Source organism: Desmodus rotundus, chromosome 5 (assembly GCF_022682495.2).
Source record: "Desmodus rotundus isolate HL8 chromosome 5, HLdesRot8A.1, whole genome shotgun sequence".
In the NCBI taxonomy this organism is placed as follows: Eukaryota; Metazoa; Chordata; class Mammalia; order Chiroptera; family Phyllostomidae; genus Desmodus; species Desmodus rotundus.
In genome coordinates this window covers 151068244-151085155 of record NC_071391.1, presented here as the reverse complement: position 1 = coordinate 151085155, position 16912 = coordinate 151068244, and the positions used below count along the sequence as shown (strand labels likewise).

Genomic DNA, 16912 nt, shown 5'->3' with positions numbered 1-16912 from the left:
AGGGTATTGAAGGAGAACAGGTCAGGATTGCCAGGAAGGAGTTGGGAAGAGTCGTCAACAGTTTTCTTAGTTGTAGAGGTGGAAGCAGTGCATGTGGGGTGTATGGGGACCAGGCAGGATGCCGGTGAGACCGCAGGACAAGCCAGTTGGAGAGGACAAAGCTGACAGATAGGTGGGCCTGGATGGCAGGCCACCTTGAGTGACTGGCACAGAATCAGGCTGGGGTCCCATTGGCTTTCTGAGTGTGAAGTGGATCAGAGCTGCCTTTTAGGAGAATTGTTTGGGGCCAGAGCTTCAGGTAGGAGGATTTGGTGTGAGGGGTGGGGAGCGAAATTGGAGTGGGGTGGGGAAGGAATGAAAAGAAAAACAGGAGGGAACTATGGGAGAGACATCAGGAAAGGGGAGAACTCCCCAGTTTCCTATGGGCTTTGCAGTATCATGTCTTGGTTCTTTAGGGTGATATTTAGTGTATCGAGTACACAGGCTGAAGTGCAAGTTCACAACCCCCAGTACATGTGAGAATGTAGTTTGTGAGTAGAATTATGTCCCAACCAGTAGAATCAAGAGTTTTGCAAACCAGTCTTGCCTCGATGCAAGAAAGCTTCTGATCTAAGGACCGTCTTTGTTTGCCTTGTGGCTTGCTGTGTGTCCTCGTGAGCACAGAGCAATGTCCTGTCTTTGGCACCCACACAGCATCCCCATAGGGAAACTAGAACCTGGCCTGGTGCCCACACCTCCCCCACAACCTCATCCCTGCACCTTGGCCTGAGCCCAGCTCTCTGGGGCTGGGACAGCACCACGTCCTTGGCTAGAGCCTCCAGGAGAAGTTTCAGTCACAAATCAAAGGCCTGGCCAGGTCTTCCTCCGCCTCTCGAGTTCATAAATATTGTCAATTTCCTCTCTTCATCTCAGAGGGAATTTATGATTTGCTGGGTTTGTTGCTGTAGAACAAACAATATAAATCCAGCTCTAAATTATGGCTTGTTCTTAGTGCTGCTGTGGGTAAGTGAGATTGCTGTTGCCAATAACCAAGGCTCTTGGTAAATCACCATAGGACCTGGATTTATTGGGAAAACCTACACCAAGCAAAATAGGGTTTATCTATTTGAAGAGGATAAGCACCTTTGGGGAGAGGAGCTTTTAACTCTTCCTTTCCAAATATTTTCCTTTCTGTTTTTGCCATTGAGCTAGCCTTTTTCTTCTTCTTCTTCTTTTTAAAGATTTTATTTATTTATTTTTAGAGAAAGGGAAGGGAGGAGAAAAGAGGGAGAGAAACATCGATGCACGGGAGATACTTCGATTGGTTGCCTCTCACGCACCCCCAGCTGCGGACCTGGCCCACAACCCAGGATGTGCCCTGAGTGGGAATCAAACCAGCAACCTTTCAATTCCCAGGCCAGTGCTCAATCCACTGAGCCATACCAGCCAGGGTGGTTTTGGAGACATTCTTAACTGTGAAGTGATGAGCCAATTTCTATATCCATGTAGGTCAGAACTGAAGGGATTTAAGTTGCCAACAAGGAGAATTCACCACTGCCAGGGTGTGCCAATGGTAGACGCAAACTCTTTGCAGGAATGGTTCTCGTGTCTGGAATGCTCTAAACCTGGTCTGCAGAGGGTAAAATGGATGCAAGCAACTAAACTTCCCACTGTCCCAGGGGATCGGGTGGTAGAAGTAGAGATGAGGTAGGTGGGACAGAAGAGAAGGCGTGTGAATCTTCCTTCCCATGTCACCCAGGCTGAGCCTGGTGGCCCTAGTGGTTCCTGGGGGACCCTTGGCACCCTGCAGCCCCTCCTGGAAGTGGTGTGGAGCCCTTTGGGCTGAGGGAGCTTTCTCCCAAGCCTGCCCCGCCATGCCCCATGAGAGATCCCAGGCTCCGAGCTGTAGAGAATCTGTGAAATACTGTGAAATACTTAAATGTGAAAAGTCTCAGAGCAACAGCTCAACGTGCTGTGTTGTTTCCTGCTCTGTGGGGGCCAAGGGGTCAAGAGCAGAGCCAGGCTAGGCCGTCTTCTGGCACAAGAAGGTCCAGATGGCACAACCACACTGGGAGGCTGACTTCTCAGGTGACTTCTTAAGATCCCTCTCATTCTGGAAGCCAGTGATAAAGTTGACTCATCAGCTATCCCATCTCTCCTAGATTCTTGGTTTTTTTAGGGACAGGTGGTATGGTGGTTGACAGAGCAGGTGGGATTTCTGCCCATGTCTCCTTTTTGGGGGAGAGTAAGGAAGGAGACATGTTGGGCTCCCTGACCTCTGCCCTTTGTCCTTGCCTGCCTTGGCGCCTCTCCAGGGGTGAGGCTGGAGTGGCACCTTCTCTATTCAGCACTGAGACCTTGTGGTTTTCAGGGCCTTTGTCCAGGTGTCCAGGCAGCTCCTGAGCTGACTGGCTGGTTCTTTGGTCTCCGTGACGGGGTGAGTCACAGAGGAAACCGCTCCGGTGAAAACATCCGACCGCTCCGGGTCCGACCTCCACATGCAGGCTCCCCAGCGCCAAACGCCCTCTTCACTCACCAGGGCCCCTGGCAGGGCTGCAGAGAGCGGGCAAGCTCAGAAATGGGTGACTTCCGATCTACTTTGGCTATTTCTCTCTTTGACTCTAAGCTTATTACCTTCTGTAAATCATATGCCCAACATTATATCGTTAACGGAATTTACAAATTCATCCAGGGTGCCCCTCGAACACACCGGCTGCTTAAAAATGCCTCTCCTGGCGTTTGTTTCTGGGCCACGTGCACACAGATTTCCCCGGTTAAAAATCATAATGTGAGTGCAGTGTTGGCTTTGCGCCTCTCATTTACTACCACCCCTTTTCCCAGGCTGTTATGCAGTCTTTCTAGTTCATTTAAAAATAGAATGTGTACTTTCCACCGCTGTAAAAGTATACTTATTAATTATTGAGAAAATAAAAAATGCAAAGCATCTGGAGGGAAAAAACCCCTCACAGTCCCAATTCCTTAAATAAACCATTATTAACATTTGGCATTTTCATTATAGATATTTTCAGTGCCTGTTTGTGTACATGGCTGTGATTATATTATACATTTGAATTTGCATCCTGATTTTTTTAAAAAAGCAAAGCATAGCATTTACATGTAATTATACACTTGAGCCGCTTTTCACAGCTCTGTCACTGGCTACGCCCCAGCCTACGTTTTCTGTCTAGGTGGATCACTCCAGTTTCTTCTTGTGATGAACAGACCTCGTTTTGGTGGCTGGCCACAGAGTGTTTGGCTGTGTGACATCATAACTTACTGAACTGACTGAATTGTGACATCATAACTCTTTTTTAAAAAATGTATTTATTGATTATGCTATTACAGTTGCCTCATTTCTCCCCCTTCACTCAACTCCATCCTGCCCACCCCCTCCCTCCCACATTCCCCCCCTATAGTTCATGTCCATGGGTCATACTGATAACTTCTTTGGCTTCTACATTTCCTATACTATTCTTACCCTCCCCCTGTCTATTTTCCACCTATCATCTATGCTACTTATTCTCTGTACCTTTCCCCTCCTCTCCCCCTCCCACTCCCCTATTGACAACCCTCCATGTGATCTCCATTTCTGTGGTTCTGTTCCTGTTCTAGTTGTTGGCTTAGTTTGCTTTTGTTTTTGTTTTAGGTGTGGTTGTTAATAACTGTGAGTTTGTTGTCATTTTTACTGATCATATTTTTTATCTTCTTTTTCTTAGATAGATCCCTGTAACATTTCCTATAATAAGGGCTTGGTAATGATGAACTCCTTTAACCTGACCTTATCTGAGAAGCACTTTATCTGCCCTTCCATTCTAAATGATAGCTTTGCTGGATAGAGTAATCTTGGATGTAGGTCCTTGCCTTTCATGACTTGGAATACTTCTTTCCAGCCCCTTCTTGCCTGTAAGGTCTCTTTGGAGAAATCAGCTGACAGTCTTATGGGAACTCCTTTGTAGGTAACTGTCCCCTTTTCTCTTGCTGCTTCTAAGATTCTCTCCTTCTGTTTCATCTTAGGTAATGTAATTATGATGTGCCTTGGTGTGTTCCTTCTTGGGTCCAGCTTCTTTGGGACTCTCTGAGCTTCCTGGACTTCCTGGAAGTCTATTTCCTTTGCCAGATGAGGGAAGTTCTCCTTCATTATTTGTTCAAATAAGTTTTCAATTTGTTGCTCTTCCTATTCTCCTTCTGGCACCCCTATAATTCAGATGTTGGAACGTTTCAAGATGTCCTGGAGGTTCCTAAGCCTCTCCTCATTTTTTTGAATTCTTGTTTCTTCATTCTTTTCTGGTTGGATGTTTCTTTCTTCCTTCTGGTCCACACCATTGATTTGAGTCCCAGTTTCCTTTGCATCACTATTGGTTCCCTGTACATTTTCCTTTGTTTCTCTTAGCATAGCCTTCATTTTTTCATCTAATTTTTGACCAAATTCAACCAATTCTGTGAGCATCCTAATTACCAGTGTTTTGAACTGTGCATCTGATAGGTTGGCTACCTGTTCGCTGCTTAGTTAGTTGAATTATTTCTGGAGCTTTGAACTGTTCTTTCATTTGGGCCATTTGTGTGTGTGTGTGTGTGTGTGTGACATCATAACTCTTAAGCTTATTGGTTTTTTAAAAACTTTTTATTGCTGTTCAAGTACAGTTGTTCTCATTTTCCTGCCACCACTTTCTCCCACCCCGCCACCCCCCCCACCTCTCACCCTCAATCCTACCCCTCTTTGGCTTTGTCCATATGTCCTTTATACATGTTCCTTGATGACCCTTCCTCTCCTTTCCTCTGTTACCCTCTCCCCTCTTGTCACTGTCAGTTTGTTCTTTATTTCCATGTCTCTGGTTCTATTTTGCTCGCTTGTTTTGTTGATTAGGTCCCACTGATAGGTGAGATCATATGGTATCTTAAGCTTATCGTCAAGAGTCCAGTTTGATTCCAGTTTCTTTGCAGCTGGTGTCCATGTGCTACCATGCTTTTTACACTTTCTTCACAGCTCCACTCTGTTCTCCCAGGAGCCAGAGGAGGATGTGGCCTCAGGGGTCAGCTGAATGGGGGGCAGTGCCAGCCCCCTGGACTCCACCGCCCCAGTGCAGAGAAGGAGGCGAGGCCCAGGGGAGGCAGGGTGTCTGGCCTGCCAGCCTGTGGCTGTGCTCCCCATTGCGTGGCTCTGCCTGCCCATTGGTGTGGGCAGCGCCAGGACCCGCCATGGCTTCCCTGTGATGCAGCAGCAGAGCTTCTGAACCCCCAGGACTAGGCTAATGGAGCATGGAATTGAAGGTTTCAAAAGTTAGATTCCAGCTTCTTAACTGATCTCTCCATGGTGAAGTTTTCTGGGCTTTGGGAGCGTTTTAGGGTAACAGTAGGCATAGCAACAATAATAGCTGAAACTCACATGGTAATTATATGCTCCAGTCATTGTCCTAAGCGTTATATTAACTCATGTAATCCTCACAGCAGCTCTATGAGGAAGGTACTAGTATTATCCCCATTTTATAGATGGGTAAACTGAGGCTTAGAAAGGATAAGTGACTCATCCAACGTTACACAGTAAAACGTGGAAGGGCCAGGATCCAAACCCAGGCACTCTGAACTGCGGGCCCACACTCTTAACCTCTAGGCTTTCCTGCTGCTCATGAAACCTGGGTGTGACTGGGAAGGTGAGCACGCTTCCCTGTAAAAGTAGCCAGAGGAAGAGAGGCCAGCTACCTGAGGGCATGGTGCTTGGGCAAACTTGGTGTCTCTGCTGTAACATTGCCCTGTGCCCTGCAAGCATTTACTGAGCACCCGTGGTGTGCCAGGCACCGTGGGAGCATGGCGTGGCATAGATGCCTGCTGCATGTGCCTTTTTAAGTATTTCCCAAGTCTTTGCTTCTTTCCTGCTCTGGGGGGAGGAAGCCTTGTCTTCAGAGGTGAGCTCCTGGCTGATGATGGGGGTGGGGTGGGGGGAGGAACAGAAGCATCGGCATGCAATAATGCAGGGGATAATATAAAAACCTGTTTGTATACAATTACAGCTTTATCAGGACACTGTGAGACCACTTCTTGCAAACTGCAATATTCTAGAGGCTGGTATCTCTTTTATCTCCCAGCACAAATTATTTTCAAGGCCCCTTGCCTTCTGGACGGAGCTTCTGTCAGCAGCAGAGATGAATGTTTTCTCTTCTGTATACCTTACAGGTCTCAGGGAGAGAGCAAGGGAAGCAGAATTAGCTCTTAGCTAGAATGGTTGCCTGGTGGCAAAAGAAAGTGTGATGGCACAGCCATGGTGAGGCTGAGTAGCACAGGAACTCAGCAAGGGTGCAGCTCACCGGAAAAGATCCCTCAGGCGGGCCCCCGACTGCGGTCCTCTGCACAGAGAAATCGGGCCTTGAGAGGGTCAGCTCCTGGGACCCCAGGACACACTTGCCGGGGCCTGCTCTGGTAATGCCCCTCACCTCCCAGACTCCACAGCCACAGCCACAGCCCCGAGAAATGCATTTTGTTACCGGCCCCACCTCCCACTGGATCATGCTGTGACTGCTGTGGTTGCAGAATGATGGGAGCTGGGTGTGCTGGCTGCCTCCCGGGCTCAGGGCAGAGGCAAAGCTGCTCCTACCTTGTGTATTTTTTAGATTAGTGTATTTCCCTGGGTGAGGGGCCACCTTCCTCACCTTACGTGTCTTTGTGAGGGATTCAGGATTTCAAGGTTAAGAGTTTGAGAAGCCTGGAGATGTCCTCTAGAATGGGGAGGAAGGAGCAGCTTCTGAATTCAGTTTCCGTGGGGTCCTACTGGAGTTCGCTTGAGAAACCATCAAAGAATAAGGAAGGCTCACCTCTCTATGCCCAACATCTCTCCCCCCATCTGCCGTGATTTTGCCACTAGTGGTTCCTCTCTGTGATTAACATTCCTTCAAGGTCTCCGTGAGGAAGTATGTGGTCCCTGGGCTTCACCCATGGTCATGGCTGGGTCGCAGGGAAGCTGGGCTCCTGGGTTTAGGCGTGGTTGGGGTGCCGGGCAGGTGTGGGGGTGCTGGATAGCTAGGAAAAGATTAAAACTCTGTCTTTTGCCTGAACCTTCTGAAAGGTGAATGGGGGGCACGGCATGTGGAGGACAACGTTGCTCTCTTTTTGTCACCTGAGCCTGGGTCTCACAATGAGGTTATGTGGAAACTATGGAGAGAGAACACTTGCCCCGCCCCCAATCCTCAGAGTCCCTCCTCTGACCTTTCCAGAGCCAGATTAGCTCCTGACAGGGTGACTGACCGTCTGGGTCTGACAGGGGCTGGGAGGACTCCGGGAGGACTCCGGGAGCTGGGAGGGTCTGCAGAGTGTGAGCTGTGTCAGTCACCAGTCACCGTAGCTCCAGGCACCGCCCTGCGCCCCCCCCCCTTAGTTCCCACTGACTTAGAGTTCACATTTAAGTGTCTGTCTCCTCACCTTCTTGAGGGGAAGCAGGAGGAGGAGGGGGACAGGTCTTATTTAGTTCCTAGCTCCATGCCTATACATTGAGGATTCCACTAAATGTCCAATGTGGAAATGGCTGACCACCCAGCTCTGAGTATATCCCACTGCTTAGAGCAGAAGTTCAGGCATGAGGAGAGCCGTGATTTCTGACCTCAACACGTATCTATCTGTCTGGCATCACTTTGGTTCTGGCATCACTTCCTCTTGTCCCTCTTCCCCATCATCTGTCTGTCTGTCTATCATCTATCTATCATCATCATCAGTCATCTACCAATCTATCAATTATCTGTCTGTCACCTCTGCCTACCCTTTGGTGTGACTGTGGCTCAGTGCCTCAGTTTCCCCTAAAACTGTATCTTTGTATCCACATCTACGTCTGTCTCTATCATCCACCTGTCACCTATCATCCAGCATCTGTCTATCATCAATCATCTAGCAATTATCGATTTATCATCTATCCGTTATCTATCAATCTATCAAACATCTATCTACCTGTCATCTATTATCTGTCTGTCAATCTATTATCTGTCTATCTGTCTATCTGTCTATCTATCTATCTATCTATCTATCTATCTATCTCTCTGTCTATGTTTCCACCTCTGTGCCCTCTTGCCCCCACAGCTCACAGCAGTTTGGGGGAGCACCGACAAGCTGAAGGAGGTCTGTGGGAGGAAATGAGGCCTGTTTGGGGCCACTTAACTACATCGCTCTTCCCCACACAACCCATGAACCTTCACTTTTTAAAGTGGCCTCACTGTGAGCTGGGAAAACTAATTCGGCCCCCAAAGGCCCTCTCCCCGCGTAGGCGCTGTGGGTGCCGGGCGCTGAGCTGGCGCCATTGCTCAGCCACGGTGTGACGGCCGCCGTGGACACTGTCTGTCTCTTTCAGACAACCTTTGCCTCCTGCCCGTGTTTACTGGGCGGGTGCGTTTCCTGAGTGGCCGTGCAGTGCTCCACGTCACAGACCGCCTGTCAGGTGAGCGCCCCTCGCCGCCCCCCGCCACCTCCTGGTCCCTGTCTATTCTTCTCCACTGGCCGGTAGCTCCAGATTGTTGAAAATTTTCACAATCTGGTTTTCAAACATAATCCCCACATTGCAGGTTTGTACAAAAGCAAAATGGTTCCTAAGAAACCCGTTGCCTTTCTCCCTCTCTGCCACCGCTCCACACGGCACCCCGCCCTCCCCATCCAGGGCAGACACAGCCTGTGGGTCCACAGCTGGGTCAGCTGCAGTGTTGTCGTGACTGCTCCACAAAGCTGCCTCTTCTTCGGCACGTGCAGCCTGGCAAGCGGAGCCTGGGCTGGGTTTCAGCCGCACTCGAGCCCTCGGCCAGGTGCCCGGGATGGTGTTGCACGCAGACGGGGCCTCAGCCTGGATCCGCTTGGGCCTGCTTCAGCCTCAGCCGAGGAAAGCTGGCTCTGAGCTCACGTCTGCTTCGAGTTTGCAGCACTATCCTCGAGTGATTTCATTCCAGCACTGAAACCTTCTCCCGTGGTCCTTGAGGTGACAGCATGGAAAGGACACAGTTTGTGCGGGACAGACCCATTTGCCGCCTGCCAACCCTGACCTAAGGGCAGGTTGCTTGCATTGATTTTATCATCTGTCTTGCCTGCCGAAAGCCTCCTGCCCCATCTAGGAAGGTCCCATCTAGGAAGGACATGGAACGCAGTCTGTGCCCTGGACTCTGGAGGTCCCTAAAGTGCGGATGGATCGTGCCACCCCCCTGCTTGAAGCCTTCATGGCTCCCCAGCAGTCTGCAGGGGAGTGACTGGGCTCCCTGGAGTGGCCCACAGCGCCTGTCTCTGCCTGGCCCTCTAGCCTCTGCCCCCTTCCCCAACCCCCAAGTATAGGTCCTGGATCAGATTCCTCACAACAACCCCAGAAGGACGGCGTGGGTTCCATTACTCCTTTAGCAGAAATAAGGAAAATGGAGCTCAGAAAGGTTAAGTGCCCAAGGTCCCTGGACAAGTGATCCAGGCTTTGTCCCAGGGAGCCTGGCTGCAGAGCCAAGCCTTCAACCTCAGGGCTCTGCCGCCTGTCCCCAGGGGGCCCGAGCCTGTGCCGCCCAGGTGCCAGCACGCCACCCTCCTCACAGAGGCCGGTCCCCCGTGCTCTCACCTCGGGCTGCCCGCATGTGGCTCCCGGCCTGCAGAGCTCTTCTCCATCTTTCTTCCTCCGCCTGCGCGATGCCCATTTGGTTCTGGCATCACTTCCTCTGCGTCCCTCTTCCCCAGCCCTCCTGCCTGGTTCCATGTGTCTCTGAAGAGCTCATCCGCCACAGTGCTGGCCCAGCCAGCACCTACAGCACCTGGCCCTGGGGGTGCCCAGCATCTGCTGCCTGACGGGGGGCATTATCCCAGCTCCTCCATTACCCCTTCTCTTGCTCCTGGCCTTGCTGCTTGTCCTGGTTCAGTTCTCCCAGTGACCTTGGAGTGGCCCCTCACCTCCCGTCCAGGTGCCAGGCCTTCTCCAAGCAGATGATGCAAGTGAGGTGGGGCTGGGGCCATGATGCAGCCACAGTGTCATGCGGTGGGTGTGCTGGAGGGAAAAGGGGCCACATAACTGAGACCACCCTGGGTACCAGACAAGGAACCCTTTCTGTTGCTCAAAATGAGTATTTTCTGGGTGAAAGCTTACGTGTGCTTCGGTAGGTCATTTATGGGGCCAGAGGCGGGTAGGTACTTCACTTTAGATTGTGTATCTACTTACTGTATTTTCCACCTATTTCCAAGAGACCCCAAAGCAAGAGTTTGTTTCTACATAGCTCTTCTGTTAACCAGGAGTCAGCCAGGAACACAGAAAAAATTTCAACTGACACAAGGTGCGGACTAATAATAGCACAGCTTACCAGGAGTAAATCTTTTGCTAATTACTTCAGCTGCCTTTTAAGCTTAAGTTTAATGGGTTTTCTTCCTCATGATGATGCCCAGAAGGGCCATTGCCAGTCTCTGCCAGCCTGAGAGACCCACCCATCAGCCAGGTGACCTTCCCCTGCCTGTCTCAGGGGAGTGTGGAACTCAGGCGGGCAGGGTTGATGCCCCACTGTGGGAGGGAGAGGGTTCCAGTGTGGCAGTTGTGGCAGGACAGGAAAGGGGCTCTATGGGGGGCAGGTGAACCCCTCACCCTTTGGTGGAAGCAGCGGAGCCCTGCCTGGGCCTGGCTCTTGGGAAAGTTCTCACCTTTTTTTGCAGGTAGAGAGCTAGGAAACCTTTGAGGTATAGGTGTTCAGAGTAGGTAGCTAACCAGGAGCATTTTCTTTTGGTTCCTTTTGGGGTCTCCCCCTTGCTCCCCGACCCTTGTGGCCGACTGGGGTGGCTTTCCCGTTAACTGCGCCCTCCCTTCACAGCCTGTTCCAAGCACTCACCTGATTCTATGAAGCTGCTCGAGGCTCCTCCCCTCTGGGAGACTTTCCTAGTGAAGCCTGACACGGCTGGGGGACTCATTGGGTGTGGGCCTGCCTTTCCCAGGAATGAGGATCACATTTACTTCGGAGGGGCTCTGTGACACTGGAAAGCCCTTGGGGGCCCCACAGTGCATGGCCTGAAAGTCAGTGTCCACAGTCCACGGGAAATGGCCCCACAAGCATGGCAGGCCGAGCTGAGGGGGTCCAGGTCCTCCCTGGTCCCCCAGCATCCCAGGCTGGCTCTGAAATCAGGATGCCCCGTGGGACTCCTTCTGGAAGATAATTTGGGGGATAGGGTGATGTTAAGCTGATGAAGGAAGGACAAATTGGCAGTTTCATTGAAAATAAAACTCCAGATCAGCCTCCGAAATGCAGAACCTGTAGAGGCTCAGGGGCATGAGGGGTGGAGAGAGCATGAACTGTGGAGTCCAGGCAGGCCTCCGCTCTGCCCTTATTCGCTGCGTGGCGTTGAGCCAGCTCCGAGCCCTGAGCCTTGGCCCCCTTCTCTGTGAACGCACCAGCATCCTGCTTCTTGGGACGCTGTAAGGACGAATGAATGGAGTCATGCGTTCAGGCTTCTGGAATTGCTGCTGGTCTCATGGTGAGGTTCAGCCTCCAGACACTGGAAAGGCCATGCTGGTCTGCCCTCCTGCTGGCTGTTTTATTTTCCAGAATGTCTTTGGAAAGAGTGTTGACTTCTCTCTCCAGGACAAGTTTTCTCTGTCTTTGCATGAAGGCTCCTCAGTGGTAATGTGGATTTAAGCAATACCAGTGCTAGCTACTCTTTGTCACCTGCCTACCTACTTAGGTACTTCACGTACATCTATTACCTAATTTCTAATGACCGCAGCGTTTGGTTCAGGATTACGATGATCTTTACAGATTAGGGAACAGGCTCAGAAAGGCTGGGTGGCTTTCTCCAGCTCCCACAGCTAGTGAATGGGTGGCCATCCAGCTGTGCCTGCCTCTTCCCCTCCGCTGGGCCGCAGGGAAGGACCCATTGTGTCTGTCCTGGGCCCTGAGCACTTTGCCTTTGCCTACCCTTCCTCCATTAAAGAAAAATTAAAAACTGTATCAGTTGCTATAAACACAAATATAAACCAGGCTGCATATCTTCATATTTTCTTCTGATTTTAAAAGAAATTAAAACATGTTTGTGGGCCCCCTAACATGTCACAAGACCCAGGTACTGTGCCTGCCCTTTGGGGACAGAGTTGGTGTCCCACTGACAGCAGTGAGAGAGGAAGAGAGTGCCCGACTCAAGTAACTCTTCCTCTTTCTCTCTGCATGGCAGTGCTGGTGGCCTCGGTGTACCCCCGAAAGCCCCAGGCCGTGGAGCGACACGTCCTTCCAGTCCTCTGGTACTTCCTGAACACCACGACGGGGAGCGGCATCCTGCCTGGACACGGCGGGAACATCCGCACGGCGGTGGGCCAGCTGTCCCGGTGCCTCCAGGAGCACATGGGCCCCCGGCTGCAGGACGTGGCCGCCAGCCAGCCAAAGCAGGTCCTCAGAACGCTCCAGGAACTCTTAGACTCGGAATCCCGGTGAGGCGGCCCCAAGGTGGCCGACTGAGTGATGGCACCCAACAGCGAGACCTCTGGTGGCCCACGCCCCTTTCCACTGGATTAGAGACAGATCTGAAATGTGCAATCATTATTTTTTACCTTATTTTATTTTTATATTGGCCTCATCTCCAGCTGTACTTTATGTTAGAGTTCCAGATGTATATAATATATTTTGCAGTAGAAATAAAAGAGTAACTTATTTTTCCAAGGTTTCCTTATCTTCCACTTTTTAACCTCAGCAAAACCAGCTGTAGGTGACCCTGAGACCAAGACTTAGGGAGAACAAGCATAGCACAGCCTCACATGTCGCAGGCCGCTTTTTGGGTAAAGCTCCCCATCTTTGAGCAGCTGCAACTCCCACCCCCAAGCCTAGGGACCCTGAGTTGGTCATTCCCGGCCAGTGCATTTGCCATTGGCCTGACTGGAGGTGAGCGTAAGGAACAACTCTGGGGGCATCGCGCTTCTGCCTTACGGTCTCCTGGGCAGTGTCGATCGGCCCTGTGCAAACCGCCTGATGAGATCTATCCAGCATATCGAAAGGCAAGGGGACTTTGGCATCTGTGTTACTGAAAGCTGTTATCGGACAGGGGACCTGGCCCTGAGCGGGTCTGTCCAGGGCCAGCCAGTAGTGTGTGGGTTCTTGACTTCATGTGGGAAAGATGTCACAACATGAGTCCTGGTGACTCGGAGGGCGTGTTTGTTAAAGCTGGGACAGTGAAACAAGGAAGGGCTTAGAACAGAAGGACCAGGAGATTGTACACTGGGCTGCTTTGGTTCTCTAGAAATGTTACAGGGAAGAAGTCAGCCTGGGGGGGGCTGCGTTAGCTCACTGGGAAGTCAGAGAAAAGAGGCCCTTGGGACAGGGTCAGGGGGTTAGCCCGGGATGAGCTGCTGCCGTCCCTTGCTTCCCTGTTTACAAGTCTCGTGGGTCCCTTAAAGTTTAGGAGATGTGTGCCTGTGGGGGAAGATGAGGGGAGGGGAAAGCCATGGGCATGATCCCTGGAGGGAGAATGAGCACGGGATCCTTCGTCTTGAGGGGTTTTATTTCTCTCATGCATGTGGGAATCTTCAGGGAGTAGTAGGTCTTAGCGGAGGGTTTCAGACTATGCATCAGTTTTTCCAGGTGTGCTCTTTCAGGGGCGTGGTCTCTGCTGATTGGTTGGCGCGGGGTGGGTGGTGGTGATGGTGGTCATTAATTGATGTAGCTGGTCCTGGCATCGCCCGCCCGGTTTTGCTGCTTTTCTGGGTCTGGAGCTGAAACACAGCTGAGGCCTAGATGTCATCCTTTAGGGAGGAAAGGTCAGGGGAGGGGCTGAACCACATGGCCAGCGATGTGGAAGGTCAGCGGGTCTAAACCACCTGACCAGAGATATGCTAGGGGAGGAAAGGTCACCCTGGGGCGAGGTCCTTGTTTTCCCAGTTTTGCCCGTTGCTAGGCACCCGGGGCTTTCTGCCCCAGTGACCTTCTGTCCCTGGCCCTCCGTCCTCGCTCTGCTCTTGTCTGCCTGAACGCCTACCACAAGCCTTCTGACACTCGGGCTGGTTCTGAGGAGGACCGGATGATGTGCGCACTTGAAGCACCACAACTGAAGGCGCTCGCTCGGGTGAGCACGCCGCTCTACACGGCACGCAGATGTCCCATGGAAGCTCTGAAATCGTACAGACCGCTGCAGTTGGGCCAGGACATGAGGAAGCTGAGAGGAGGTGCTGCCTGCTAATGGGGCAGCCAGAGAAATGGCACCGTGAGAGGGGATGGCCGGGGCCGGGGCTCTGGACACAGCAGGAGTGGCCCTGCTTTGACCAGGGCTCTGCCGAGACACTGGTGTGATCAGGAAGAATTAGAGGGCAGGTCATTACCCCAAACACGTGGGTAAATTAAAGGCTGACGGGTTGCGTCCCAGTCCCAGCCAAGGAGCCCAGGTCCATGGTGATACGCTGCAGCAGATCCCAGGGGTGAAGCCCTGAGGGCCCCACCCCTCCTGCACCCCTCAATACAACAGCAAGTTCTCTCTCCACTGTCACCTCCCCAGAGCACAGCACCACTGTCCTGGCCTCTTCTGGGGAGTTAGCCCAGAGCAGGCTGGGAAGCCTGGAACTGACTCACCCCTGTATTTCCAAACCCCATGGGTGCCCCGACAGAGGAGGCCACTTTTCCATGTTGCCCACATTGCCAGGTGTAACTAGGCCACCCCCTCCCCCAGATGCCCCGGGGTGAGCTTGGGCACCACACGACCACCCTGGGATTTGGGTTTTAATAGGCAGCTTAAGTGTGACTTTGGGTAATTCTAGCCCCAGCTCGAGCACTTATCACCTAACTGTGACCCAGCAGCTGCTGCTCCCTGGCTACCTCCTTGCCCTTTGTTGATTCGGTCTGAACCAGGTTAAAGGCCTGCTGGACAGGGAGCCATCCAAGATGCTCAAGAGGCTGATTTCCAATGTTTGCCAAGTTTTACACAATTTAGTTAGTTTTGTTTGCTGTGAGTCTGAGCGAACTTTTGGGGTTTGGTCAGGAGATTGAATTTTCTGCTTGTCAAGATTCTAGAACATATCAGAACATTTCAGGGCCTTTTTACAACTGCAGGAGCCCAGGGATGTCTGGCAGGGATTTTAAAGGCTGAAATTAAGCTTCGTGTCATTGTCCTCTCTCCCTGTGTTCCTGTCCTATCTTCCACGTCCACTTTCAAACCAAAGCTTCCCATTCCCTGGGCTCTGTACTCACCCCCACGGTGGAGGTGTTTAAAACAACTGAAAACAGCTGAAAAACAAAGAATACATCTTTGCCTGGTTCTGTTTTCCTTCACTATTTCAGGTTTTAACCTGGGCTCTGGGTGACAGGCTGGGGGTTCTGGCTAGGTCCTGGCAGTGCTGGCAAGAATGGGCCTCACGGAGGCCAGCCACAGGGACTAAGGGCTGGCCTGGGAGCCGGGGTAGGTTTGAGATGAGCTGCCATTCTTTGCTTGGTAATGTGTGTGGCCAGAAACTCTACTTACCTAAGATGCTCCTTGGGGTGGGAATATGGGGTGGGAATATAGCCTCCAGAAAACCAATCTCTTTCTCTCTCTCTCTCTCTCTCTCTCCCTGCCCCCCTCCCTCTCTTCAGTGTGAGAATCAAGGACCAAAGACTTGGTTTGAGAACAGCTAACTGATTAGGACTTCCTTTCTCATCAACTGAATTTTTGAGATTTTAGAAAACTTTCCTTAAGGTTTACCTCTTGTCTTGTTTTCTCTTCCCTGCCTCATCTCCTCCCTTCCGTGCTTCAGAATCATCTGGTGAGACTTAAAACAGTACTGATTCTGGGCCCCATCCCTGGGGGGTTTTGACTCAACTGGTTTGGGGTAAAGCCCAGATAGCTATCTCGTCTTTTTCTCTTTTCTCCTCCTCCTCCTCCTCCTCCTTCTTCTTCTTCTTCCCTTCCCTTCTCTTTGCCCTTCTCCATCTCTCTATTACTATTATTGTTTATTATTATTATTAGTAGTAGTATTAGTATTAGTAGTAGTAGTAGTAGTAGTAGTAGTACTTGGTTCTCTTCAGGTGATTCCAATGGGTGGCCAAATTCTGAAACCACAGTAAAATTGAAGGTATAGGAAAGTGACAATGGCTTTGACCCTCCAGGCTTCTGTCTGGCCAGCTGTGCTCACCCGGCAGCTGTGGGGTGTCCTGGCATTGAGGGTAGAGACTAAGGTCAGACACTGGGGTCAGAGAGGCTGCACTCAGGCCCAGACACTGTGACTTGCTGGTTTGTGGTCTTGGACCCACTTATCAAGCTCTCTGATCTTTCCTTATCAATCCTGTGTGTGCAGGTGTGTGCGTGTGTGCACGTGTGTGTGACAGGTGGATAGGGGAGAAGATGACTACAGTGCCCATCTTCCCTGGACTATTGTGATGATTATCAAGATAATTCTTGTAAAGTACTTAGCATAAGGCCAAGAGCCCAGGAAGCCCTGGAAGGCCATTACATTTTTTGGGGGGGTGGGGGTCAGAACTTTGGGAGCAGCTAGGATCAGGGTCTTGTGGTTTCTGCTGCCCTTGGAGTTGGGCTTGTCATCTCTCAGTTGCCATCCTCGGCTCCTTACTTGGCATGCCCCTCACAGCCACCCTCAGCTGTGAAATCTGGAAGCTATTGTCCAGGCAGGTGCCCTCCCTCCCCTCCCCAGCTGGGGGCAGAATGGTTTGGAGGATCACGCAGCATCTTGCTGACAGCATTTTCCTTTATTATAGCTGCTGTTAGGGACAGAAAGGGAGAAATGATGAGGGTAAAGAGGACGGTCTGTTCTCCTGGTAACAGAGGGAGGAAAACAGAGCCCCAGGAGGGAAAGACGAGAGGAGGAGCCAGCCTCTCGGTGGGGTGTCTGCAACACTCCCAGTCTGTCACCCTCTGGACCGCTCAAGGGAAGATACTGTTTTCCGCATTTCCCAGGATTGTGAAAGTGCAGATTCTGATTCAGCAGGTCTGTTGTGGGGTGCAAGCTTTGGCATTTCCAGGTGACGTTGATGCTTACCGGTCTGGTGGGGACTGCATTATGGGG

The 16912-nt window shown here is 51.4% G+C and overlaps 1 protein-coding gene across 2 annotated transcripts in view; it reads left to right on the top strand.

Annotated features, from left to right (window-relative positions):
* Positions 1-12579, top strand: part of TOGARAM2 (TOG array regulator of axonemal microtubules 2) — a 48504-nt gene extending 35925 nt beyond the window's left edge. Inside the window, exons 19-20 of one of the 2 annotated variants that reach the window (XR_008426930.1) lie at positions 8303-8389; positions 12112-12148. Coding sequence is in view for 1 of the 2 variants with exons in the window: in XM_024553089.3 (XP_024408857.3) it covers positions 8303-8389; positions 12112-12368 (344 nt within the window). In the remaining variant the exon portion in view is untranslated. Of the gene's footprint in view, positions 1-8302; positions 8390-12111 lie in introns of both variants that reach the window. The other variant, XM_024553089.3, reaches the window with a different exon arrangement.
* The last annotated feature ends 4333 nt before the right edge of the window (positions 12580-16912 follow it).